General features: G+C 40.3%; 1 protein-coding gene across 1 annotated transcript; it reads left to right on the top strand.

The window, feature by feature from the left end:
* Positions 1 to 912: 912 nt before the first annotated feature.
* Positions 913 to 12,018, top strand: gabrr2a (gamma-aminobutyric acid type A receptor subunit rho2a). The gene is made up of 9 exons (XM_047016080.1): positions 913 to 1,346; positions 2,769 to 2,875; positions 7,532 to 7,599; positions 8,005 to 8,228; positions 9,040 to 9,122; positions 9,372 to 9,512; positions 9,614 to 9,766; positions 9,888 to 10,096; positions 10,392 to 12,018. Exons 1-9 carry the CDS (start codon positions 1,219 to 1,221, stop codon positions 10,716 to 10,718), a joined length of 1,440 nt encoding a protein of 479 aa, XP_046872036.1. The 5' UTR covers positions 913 to 1,218; the 3' UTR covers positions 10,719 to 12,018.
* Positions 12,019 to 12,396: the final 378 nt, after the last annotated feature.

The raw sequence follows: 12,396 nt of genomic DNA, 5'->3' as shown, positions 1-12,396 counted from the left end.
GCGGGGATCAGTATAGGTTCTCAAATAAATCACTGTTCACAGTTCTATAGACTGTTTATTTGTAGCCCATGTGCAATTTAGTTTTTTTTCTCTGTTGAAAGTGAAGTGTTTATTCATTTTACTCACAGGAATGACAGCAATGTTACTAAAGTAGCCTAACTGACGGGATTTCTCGTTTAATTTGGGGAGGCCAGACCAACTTTTACGTAACGCCTCCTTAAGCGGCATTGGCGTGAGTCCAGCTCAGAAGCTGTCTACCAATGACAGAGGGTGACTCTGGGTGTGGAGCACTGCGAGAATTGCAGCAAAATCCCAGATAAACTGTATTTCTAGGGGGCTACAGAGTGGGCGCAGTGAGTGGGAGCAAAACACATCAAACTACACCATCTGCTGCTTCTGCGCGCTCCCGAGGTCATGATTCCTCGGGATATGCTCTCCTGCAGGTCTGTGCTTGAAACCCCCTGCAGTTCCAACAGAGGCCCACTTCCCAGCATGGAGTCCGGAGCCCCGCCGTGGAGGTCCCGCGGGCAACTGCAGGTTGTCGACAGGATGGGCGACTCTGAGAGAATACCTAATGACCATTCCCCTCAATGTTAAAACATGTAATAGCAACAAGTTGATGAGTATTAATATAAGCCTATTCTACAGATGTCTACGATGGTCTGCAGTTCATTAATTAATGAAAGAATGTTAAATTACTTGACAGGATGAGATTTTGGTTAACAGGCTACGTGTTTCAAGACACTTCCCACTCGAATACGCACAAATTCGGCCATTATCAGAAGGGGACGTTTTTTTTCTTCTTTTTGTTTTTGTTTTGCAGCCCTGCACTGTAAATTGAGTTGTACTTACTGAAGTCTAATCCCCCCCCAACATTTTAAAGCATGTGATTGTGGGCAGTGAGACCCGGAGCTTTATCTCCGAGTGCGCGCTTAGCAGTGATGACCAGACCAACCATGTGGTTGGGAACTACTGGACGCCTCGAAACAGCTGTGCAGTTGCTAACCAGTGGCCAATGGCAGCTGGAAGCGGTCAGGAGTGTAGGATCACAAACGGTGGTATTCAAATCGTAGCCTATATGAAGATGGCAATGAATTACAAAGCACACCATGCGCACGGATTCCTTTGAACAAGGATGCGCTGGTTTTTCAAGACAACGGAGCATGGGCAGAGAGGTGCTTACGGACTTGTTTGTGGAAGTCGACGCTTGAGCTCATTATGCCGGGTTTAACCAAACCGCTGATTTCGACTTTGCTTCTCTGTATTATCTTTACTGGGGAATGCCGTAGACACGGACATCGTGTGAGGAGATGGACTGGAACCGTGGAGAACCAAAAGCATGGGACGTGAGTGTTGGCTTAAACGCTGGCTTTCAGAATACAGAAGAATAAGGAAAAACATTTAGAATTATTTTATTTGACAATTAATTATAGCCTACGTTTTAATGTGAATGTTGTGCAAGACAACAAATCAAATCAAAAACTAAAAATATTGTACAGAAAAGTAATCGCAACAACTTATGCTGTATTTGAGAATGTGTAATTTACCATCTATGAGCGGTATTATGTAGGCCTACGACACCTGGCGTTACATTGTGTAAGTAAACCCTGAATGATGAACTGTAAAATCACGATGACGGCGATGATGATTGTGATGAAGTTTTTCAGTTACTCTCTAGGCCAGTGGTTCTCAAACCTGGTCCTCAAGCATGGGCGTATCTAACCCTATTTTGCCCCCCCCCCCCCCCCAAAGTTTCATTAGCGCCCCCCAAAAAATCCTTTCATTTTTAAATCTAAATTAGTTAATTTCTCTTCCTAAAACCCACTAGAGTACACTATTTAAAATGATATTTTCAAAAATGTATTCTGGGGGAACATGCCCCCACACCCCCCTACTTTTGCTGGGTCACAGAAAATATAATAAGTTTTATCCAGGGGCTTAGCCCCCCCAAAAGTGGGAACCTAGATTCGCCCCTGTCCTCAAGTGTGTTCCAGCACACCTGATTCAAATGAATGGTTGTTAGCAGGCTTCTGCATAACTAGATAACAACTGATTTATTTGAATCAGGTGTGCTGGAACAGGGAAATATCCAAAACATGTAGGACAAGGGCTACTTGAGGACCAGGGTTGAGAACCACTGTTCTAGGCTATATTAACAAATTGGCCTAATGACGCAGGGCCACTAAACAGACTAGGCAGGGAAGACTAAATAGGACTCCCCTACTGGCTTGTCCTAACATGGGCTTCAGTGTGACTCCATATATCCTTAATACCCTACCATACATTAATTCAGCTCTGCCATACAATAATCAGCTCGCCACGACAGGGTTCAGATTCACCATGACCCAGACGGCGAGGACTTGGCAATTGGCTGGCATGCTTTGTCGCAACTAGATAGCCTCGTTGCAGGCACGTTCTGCCCATCTGTCAGCGGAGTTAAAGGCCTAAACAATCGTCAGGTGGTTTAGAAAGCGTACAACGGAGTTTTCATAAAGAGTGAGGTGAATCCACATCATGAATGAACGCCACATGCAGTAGCCTATTCTAGATCTATTTGGGCCTAGAAGTAATTTGGGGTTTGCGAAATGCGTACTTTTGCGGCACTTTCTCCACAGGAAGTTTTAGCACACATTACACAAATCAATAGCGTGTTGGATTATAGGCTGGGCCTACTACCTCCAAAAAAGTCAGTAGTGTTGCTGCTATCAAGTGGAATTAATCGTCAATTATTGGCATTGATTCTGACAGATGTTGTCTTCTCCCAACAGTTCATTGTCAAAGAAGCCTCCAGATGTGACGAAATCTCGGAAGCTGAAGACGGAGCAGCTGCTGAAAGTAGATGATCATGATTTCACCATGAGACCAGCATTCGGAGGTATGTTTGATTTTTCACGTCACTCACACAGACACACACAATGAAAAAAACACGAGCGGGAGCCAGCATACAAGTGTATACACACGCACACACTATTTTCCGTGAGTAATGATAAGTAGGATGGTGTAGTTTATAATGTGAAGTTTATAATGATTCTACTGATCTTCTATCACTATATTCTTGGACCCAGTGCTACTTCAATCTGTTTCTAAATTCATTTCTGTCACCCCACTGACAGCAGTTAACATTTGACTGCTCCTTATCGGGGAGAGTCAATTTAACATGCTCTCTTCTCCATGGCCAGCTCAAACTATTATAAGGCTGCCACAGTGTATTCTGAAGCAATTCAAAATGATATAGCATCAGAATTCAGATGGATTTTTCGACTCTACCTTCTTGGGCTATTTTCTAAATTGTCACCACCCTACAGATCGTCAGACAGACTTATACACTGCAGCCCATTGTAGTTGTTTCTGCAGTACTACAGTAGGCTGACTGGAATCACAATTGTGTTTTGTGTAGAGAGTACAGACAGAAGTCGGCTTGCCAGAAATGTCATTGTTCGAGGCTCAAGCTGTGCTTCTGGAAAGGCTGTGAACCAGTGTTTGAAATCGGAGGACTATCAAGTCATATCACTGAATGAGTTCAGATAAGCCACAGCTCAAGGCTAACACATTGTGTTGTTATGCTTACAAAGTTCAACTTCCCAGTTGGGAAATCTACTGCGAACTCATAATCAAACTTGGTAGAGCAAATTATTTGATGCTGTTTTGAGGTGCTATTAAGTGAACGCCTTCGCTAGCATACCAAAAAATAAAAAATAAAGAAAAGAATGAACAAGTGTTTTTTTGTTTGTTTGATGTTCTTCTGAGCATGTTCCTTGTTTGGAGCAGCTGACGAAAGTGTCTCATTGTTTTGAGTGTCTCTGCCTGTGACAGCATTGGGGTGGGTGTCTATAAACTGCAGGGGGTCACAGCGCAACGGGCTGGAAATAGCCTGAGTAAAACTATAAACAACTTCTCAGAAAAAATAATGCATACATGGACCCAAACATATGACTTTGAAAAGCTTGCACAGAACACATACTGGAGAGAGTGCCGATGTGCCTGTTGTACTGCATAACAGATACAGTGGACCAGTTTAACATGCAAATTACAGTGAAGAAAACGTTCTTGGCTCTGCTCAAGATGAGGTGTTCTCTGTCCGACGGGGATTGAATTTTAAAGTGGTGCCTTCTGGGAAGTGTAAAGCTTATGTATGCATGTCATGGGGCACTATCGTGTGTGTGTGTAATGTTGATGATCAAATCTAAACCCACTCCCGCTGCACATGCACACCAACACATACATTACAGGTGGATCTATGGAATAAGCCGCAGGAGAGGGCTGACTCTTGCTAATGCATGGGCGTACTTGTACTCTTAATCCTGACTAAGATAACACATTAAGCATTTTGTTAATCAATGCCTAAAGAAGAATCCCCCAGATAATTTATAGTATGTATATAAAGAGATAAGCAAGCACAATTCTGATATGTTTACTAGGCATTAAAGTGGTTGTATGCTTTTCATAAAGTTTTTATTTTAGGGATTTACTGGGCTTCAAAGTTCAAATGTCAGGTCCACTCACACATCATATTATTACTAGCCAGAGATGATCTTACCCAAAGCAATGTAGGCATTGAATTAAATTATAATTTCCTTTTGGAGAAATGTTGGGAAAATGTTGATTGTGAGTCTTGAAAGAGCACCAGGGTGTAGCCGTGATTTTGGTTCATACAAATAATAAAACGCAGCCTGCTGGGAATGGCCTTATCATCAGTTTGATGTTTGGTCTGAAGATTCAATTACCAGATAGTATCATGAAACTCCTTACTTCAAAGGAATGCGCCCATTCACCTCCAGTCATTCAGGGCCAAATGAAAATCTTACTGTACTGTATGTGGAGAGATATGATTTCCGACTGGCAGGAGATCCTGTAGTTCATGACATTCATTTACCAATGCAAAACATTATGAATGCCAATGGCCCCAACCAAGCACCACAGTGATGTGCTGCATCCCAGGTGTGCCGTCAGGAGCACAACCTGAGCAACAGCTGTTATGCTCTGTAGACACTGGGGACTGGATACTCACTCAGTTATTAAACCACCCAAGAGTCATTGGGCATTGGGGAGTTATTAAAGACTTCTTACGTTTGTGTTAACCTTGAGGATTAAATGTGCTTGAATTGATTGATTTAGTGTGCTTGAAGTGAATCTCTGTACCCAATTCAGTCCCTCAACACGAGGCCAGTTGACCTGTTTGTTTAAAAAACTGTGGTTAAAAGGTGGACTAACGGCTACTATGCATTGAACTGAAAACCTAATGAATATAGCACTTCAGTATTCATGCCCCCTCAGTCAAAAAATGAGCTTCACATAGACATGATTTTTATATAATTTACTATATATATAATATACATGTTAAATCAAGTGGGAATGTCAATATTATGAGCTCTTGATTCATTCATTCTCAAATCATATTAATTATTTAAGATTAAGCATCTCCTTTCATTTCAAATTGACAGTAGATGGTATTATGCTGGAAGTCTTATACTCCTGTTAATAACCATCTACTCGTTCTACAAAACCATTTTATTTGCATGGTAGTTTACACTGGCAAGATGAAAATATCACTCTGAAAAGAGAACAGTTTATTGACAACTTCACACCAGAAACTATTGATTTAACTTAAGTAAAGGTCAGTATAGAGATTTGGGGCAATTCCCACCAAGGTCAATGTAATTGGACACACTGTTACTGACACTGGGGTGTGCTGATTAAACATATAAAGTATTGATTGCACCACAGGAGGTTCACATCACTACAAGAGAGTATATTTATACATATTTAGTAAAACCTTACCCAACCAAACGCACCTATCATCATGGACTTCTTTAATGTTTCTCTAACATTACAAAAGGGTTACTGGATATTAATCCATTGAATAAGGGATATTACTCAACCAATTAATACAAACATTCCAGAGAAATTCAAATGGAATTTATTGAGCCCATGTGAGAGAATCGTAGATTTATCCATGGGAGACGTAAGAACACAATAAAAACATTGTGTAAGACCTTCTGTTGTGTGAATGTGAACATGCTCACTGAAGCTTCCACACTCTGCCATTGACCATAGCACGTATTGAATATTTATGGCTTAACAGGACTTTGTTGCAGCAGGATTCCATTCACAACATGACATACACCAAATAACCCCATATACATAAAGCATACCATATGCTAAAGGGAACTTAAAGGGATTGACAATAGGTGCTATCATGCAGTTATTGAACCATCTTCCTATTAATATACATTTACCATTTCATAACATGGTTACACTGGACTAGAAAATTGACAACTCACAAAGTGTATGAACATCCAACATTTTGATAGTCTATCATTTTCCCATAGCTTATATTTCTAATAATTGTATATGTGCTTCAGATGTAAATTACAGAGTAGATGTTTGCCAAGTGTGCAATCTTTAATATACCGGTAGCTGTGTTTTTGTTCACTGGTCCAAAATGGGAAATGGCATCATGTCACAAAGCACTTAGCCTGTAATTGCTTCCACTTTAAAGCTAATAGGCGTATCTCCCATTTGCCTATGTGAGCAACTTTGATATCAAATTTTTGTACAGATGCTTTGATTGATAGTGATGACATAGTGAGAAGATTTTTACATGAAGTATTTAAGCTTCAAAGACAGCAAAGATAATTTCAACCTCTCTTAGAAACATGTTAGTGGAAGAATGTACAGTATTAATTTCAGTGTGACACCACATATTTGAGTGGTTTTCTCAGATAGTGATAGCTTGTGTCATTGTCAAAGCAATTGAAGAGTAATCCCAAACGGTCGACATACATCCCTTCGCCACTCCTAGACTCTGGTCTCAGAACTCTAATTTAGCATTCAGCATCTTCACTAATCTCTTTGGATTACAGACTCCAGAGATAAGTGAAGTAAAGTGGTACAAATCGTGTGTAGAACATCAAATCCGAGACCTGTGTTATCTATGTGTTGTTGCACACCCTAGTAGATGCGCTTTATAAGAGGGTCAGTGCTGTTATCCTCATTCCACTGAGGTTGAGAGTGATTAGTGGTGTAGGGATGGATCAAGATGAACTTCCCAGACCAGTGTAAGAGATAGGCATGCTTTGAATGGTATTTAACCAAGGCTTGTGTGTGGTCTTTGATTTAGAATTTGCTTAGGGATTAAAGTGTTACATCAGCACCCCCTTTGGGTTGAGCAACAGCACTGCAAACTATTAAGCTCAAAATGACCCCGAGCTTTTGAGTGCTTGGCTGCCCTACTTTGTTATGCTCAAATGCTTACTGTGTTCACATGTGTAATTTGAAGTGGTCCCTTGCTCCTAGACAGCTTAATTGGCAAAAACATTGGCCTAGAGTCTACACAAAAAAAGTGTAGAAGTGGGTCAAATACACGGCCAAAAAAAGTGTTCACTCGAAGTGGGCCAAATGTAAGCCCTTTGTGGGAGCTGATTACGAAAATGGTTCCCAGTCAGCATCCATCTATTATCCATCAATTTTATGTTCATTATATGTCAGTTATGTCACTGTTTTTTTAAATATGTGTGCTGTCATTTTCCAGGCCCCGCTATCCCCGTTGGAGTGGACGTTCAAGTAGAAAGCTTGGACAGCATCTCTGAAGTAGATATGGTAAGAAAAGAAACATAGTTTATCTTGTGAGAAATGTGAACATAATAGCATGTATTGTATAAAATAAATACATAAGCAAACATATGGCATTCCCAAATGTTTTTTCTTTCTTTTTTTTTTATCCTTCGTGATGTAATACAAGATGTTGGGAAAGCTTTTGTTTACCATGCAGATGGCCATAATTATGTCCATCACCCACTGTCTGGTGTTACATAATGATAAACGACAGGAAAAAGGGATAGAGGAGAGTAAAAAGAAAATTGAATAGAGTGCAAAAAGATGAATCATTCGCTGGTAGATTAAGTGCTCCACATATGTGCTAAACACTGCTCTGTGATATAGACTTAATGTCAAATTGTTGGTTTTTGGTAACTAATTGAAACCCCTTCTACTTATCTCCAATAGGACTTTACTATGACCTTGTACCTACGACACTATTGGAAGGACGAGCGCTTGTCCTTCACCAGCACCACCAATAAGAGCATGACCTTTGATGGGCGGCTGGTGAAAAAGATCTGGGTTCCTGATGTGTTCTTCGTCCACTCCAAGCGTTCCTTCATCCATGACACCACCACCGAGAACATCATGCTGAGGGTGTTTCCTGACGGACATGTCCTCTACAGCCTCAGGTGGGTTTGGGTCAGCGTGTTTATATGTGTCTGTATGTGTGCCAGATGGAGGTAGGCTGGATGTGTCTGCAGTACAATACACAGCTAACTGCTATGCATAGTTTCAGTATAATTGCAACGCTACTGGAATGACAATCAAATCAATGTTCAAATGACAACCCAATTCAAGTTTAAAACACATGAATGCTTGTTCTTCCAAGCCTTTATGTAAGCCTGTACTAATAAAAGGCTTGATACAGGAAGTACGCTGTCACCCCTCATTTGCATTTTGCTTCCATGTTAAAATTAGAAACATCTGTCTGGAAGGGTTTTGATGCCATGAAAAAAATAAGTAAATTGGGCTACTTCCAGTATAAAGACTGATATTTTTACATTGTACTGTTTAAATAACTGAAATAATTGTCCCAGACAAAGTTATCTGAAATGACGTAATCTTACGCGTTACTATCGGTAAAAGTGGCCCCATTCTTTTCTGTCAGGCTGCATTGCAGGGGTCACTGTTGTATCATTGTAAGCTATCCAAATCCCAATCAGGGACACCAGATAGACACAAACTTGATTTGATGTTTTAAAAATCAATGCGGTAAAAGAACATTGCATTCAGCAAAAAGTCCAGCCTACATCTGCTCTTAGCCAACAAAAAAAACATGACTGGATAAAAAAAAAAAACATTCAGATATTAATAACAATGTTATTTTCTACTTAGGCCATTGTTGACAAAGGGGTGTAGATTATATGGTGTTACGCTACCAATTATTTTTACAGTATGGTCTGTGTGGCATAATGGATCTCTGTTGTTTCTTGTGGACAGGGTGACAGTAACGGCAGCCTGTAATATGGACTTTAGCCGTTTTCCTTTGGACACCCAGAGCTGCTCCTTGGAGCTTGAGAGCTGTGAGTGTTGACTGTTTGTACTATACATGAACCCCAAAAGGTTGGTGATATGTCAACCATTAAAACTCATTTATAGGAACAAACTAACAAATAAAACCACTTGTATACCTTCCTACTGAATCACTTACATTTATGTTAACACGGTCATTTTCATTTTTCAGTCACTCTCTTTTAACAGTGTGTACAAAGAGTCAGCCATAACAGTCAGTAACGGTCTCCTTTTTTTTTGGGGGGGGGGGTGTCCTCTAGACGCCTATACGGACGAGGATCTAATGTTGTACTGGAAGAGCGGGGATGAATCTCTGAGCACGGATGATAAGATCTCTCTATCTCAGTTCCTCATCCAGAAGTTCCATACCACTTCACGCCTAGCCTTCTACAGCAGCACTGGTATACACGCTTGACAGCCATCAAACTTTTGGGTGGGGGGTTAAAAACTGATGAATGGAAGGAACGGGTCAATCATTTGACATCAAAATGTTTCTGTCTAGGTTGGTACAACCGTCTCTACATCAACTTCACCCTGCGGCGCCACATCTTCTTCTTCCTGCTCCAGACCTACTTCCCCGCCACCCTCATGGTCATGCTGTCCTGGGTGTCCTTCTGGATCGACCGCAGGGCCGTGCCTGCCAGAGTCTCCCTGGGTATGATCATTGTTGTCCACCAGGATCCATACTATAGCATCACTACAGCAGACTTTGGTAGAGTACTGTGTGACGTTTGCTGCTTTTGTTCTTTACCTCCCCCCTCTCCCTCGTGGTCCAGGTATAACCACCGTGCTGACCATGTCCACCATCATCACTGGCGTCAACGCCTCCATGCCCAGGGTATCTTACATTAAAGCTGTGGACATCTACCTGTGGGTCAGCTTTGTGTTTGTCTTCCTTTCTGTGTTGGAGTATGCTGCTGTCAACTACCTGTCAACCGTTCAAGACCGGCGAGAACGCAAGCTACGTGAGCGAGCTAGGTCACAGGTAATGCTCTTATTTCCCAGAACTAGACAACATGTAACAACAAATGTCAGTCTTTCTTTCTCCCAGTGTAAACCTTTTCATGTACAGTGTAATAAAATTGTCTGTCCACGTTTTCTGCAAATATAGTTTTCTGGGCTTCTGTAAAATTGTGGACCTCAAAACAACTGAGCAATATGTCTGCTTGAACCTGTCATTTTTTCATTGTACAAGCAGATTGCCGGGTATTCTGTTTTTTTTATGCCTTTCATCTCCATAGCCTATTTCCTTTTTTTCTTCTGTTCTTATATTTGTCCAGTCTATACCCTGCACCTGTGGCATGTCTCAGACACGCACCATGATGCTGGATGGCACCTACAGTGAAGCTGATACCAACAGCCTGGCAGGCTACACTGAGGACCCCATGGTGCCTGAGGAGGAGCCAGAGATGCATGAGGTCTCTGAGAAACCAGAGCACATGGTTGTCCACTTATCTGTGAGCAGTGAATCAACCACTACCAAGAAGAAAGGCATACGGGCCCTGAACATCATTCAAAACACTCATGCGATCGACAAGTACTCTAGAATGTTATTCCCTGGATCCTACATCTTCTTTAATCTCATCTATTGGTCCGTTTACTGCTGAGAAAGATGTTTGATACTGTAAAGAGCTGAGGGGAGTTGGAAAAAGAATAAAGTTGTAAGGACATTTTGGGATGCAAGACCAACAGTACGTTGAAGAAGAAAACATTAATTATTCTCGGTGGCAATGCTGAGAACACACACAGTCATGTAGGAGTGTCCACATTGAATGGATTATCAGAATTTACACAGACAATTGTACGAATGTTTTGGAGTTGGAGTTTTGGAGTTCAATGTTGCATGGACAAGGACCCAGATTCAAACCTTTCGTACTTAAGGAAGTTGAAGGCTTCTGTTTGGCACAGACTTCAATATAAAAATGAATGCACACTCCAGTATCTGCAGTTTTAGACAAGATGCATTTTCAGTTTTTGCACGGTTCTTTTTGGAAAACCAGTAGAGGTTGTCTAAGGATCTCTCCTAGAGTTTACATTCTCTGAAGGTGTTTATGAATATAGTGACAACATCTCCTACTTAACTAAATGAAAAAGACAAAGACTGCCAGCTAAATTTTTCAACCACTGTTGCTATTGTGAATTTCTTGACGTTTATTGACTGAGTAAGCTGTGCAAAATGGTATCACATAGTGTTAAAAAGCTATTTTGTCCGTACTGCTATTAATCTCTGAGTACTTCGTCAGTTTGTCGTTTAGCCGGTGATTTATATAAAGCATTGTTGTTTGCTTTGTGTTCAAGTCTATTTGACCAAGCACCACATCACCTGTCTATTTCAGTGCAGTGTTTAAAAGAAGGGTGTGCACTAACTCTCTTCACGTGGGAAAAGGTGTCACCAAATAGTGATGTAATTATGTAATGTAAGTAATGTACTATAACGTGTTTGCGGATCACTGCTTGTTTTATGCGGTAGTAAAAAGCTGTTAAAGGGTTAATAATTATTACCAACCCTTAATTTGGTTCTCTGCTTTGACAAAATGGTAAAGAAACTGTATGCGTACACTTACCACTACCAAAATACTTTCCAGTCATTTTCAAGCATGTTTGTAGCTGGCTAAATTGTTTGTGACCTACAAATGAATGTACTTTAAGCACATGAAGAAAGAAAAAATATGATTAAACATTTGAGATCCATACTAAGCATGTCTTAAGTTTAATATTTTTCAATTATATAATTTTTTATCAACATATATGTACATGTATAAGATTTATAAATATAACACTTTTTTAATCCACTTTCTGTGTGCACATGCAAAGCTTTATTCATTCATTTAATGCAACTTTACTTACAGTAATAGAAAATGTAATAAACATGGTGTGTGGCTAGCACTTAAACCACTCAATTTTGACACGGTCACTGTGGTAAAAGTTTCCTTCAATTCATGCAGCTATCGCCCATTCAGTTGATGCTGAAACATCAAAGAATGTATTTGTGTATAATTAGGTGATCAACAATAAAAATATAATGGATGAAATATGTTTGTATCTGAGTCCTTGTTTCATAGCGTATGCTTTCACATAAATAAATAAAAAACGTATGTTTGTATATAGTTATTTATGAATTAATTATTGGCCTCTAAATCCTCACTGATCATATAACATTGTGTGCTACTTCTGATTTCTTAAATACATCTTGATTTGTAATGAAGAAGAACATTCAGTTTTGTCATACAGAAAGAAGCCTGTCTGAAATGTAGTAGGCTAAACCACATCCCCCACTCAATTTTT

This window comes from Hypomesus transpacificus, chromosome 3 (genome assembly GCF_021917145.1).
Source record: "Hypomesus transpacificus isolate Combined female chromosome 3, fHypTra1, whole genome shotgun sequence".
Taxonomy (NCBI): domain Eukaryota; kingdom Metazoa; phylum Chordata; class Actinopteri; order Osmeriformes; family Osmeridae; genus Hypomesus; species Hypomesus transpacificus.
The sequence above is the reverse complement of the archived record's forward strand: the minus strand, read 5'-3'. Positions and strand labels throughout refer to the sequence as shown.

Excerpts from the sequence above, each read along its gene's own strand:
- gabrr2a (XM_047016080.1), top strand. The coding sequence starts at position 1,219 with ATGCCGGGTTTAACCAAACCGCTGATTTCGACTTTGCTTCTCTGTATT. Across the intron at positions 9,123-9,371 it reads CTCCTTGGAGCTTGAGAGCT|ACGCCTATACGGACGAGGAT; the intron begins GTGAGTGTTGAC and ends GGTGTCCTCTAG. Across the intron at positions 9,513-9,613 it reads AGCCTTCTACAGCAGCACTG|GTTGGTACAACCGTCTCTAC; the intron begins GTATACACGCTT and ends GTTTCTGTCTAG.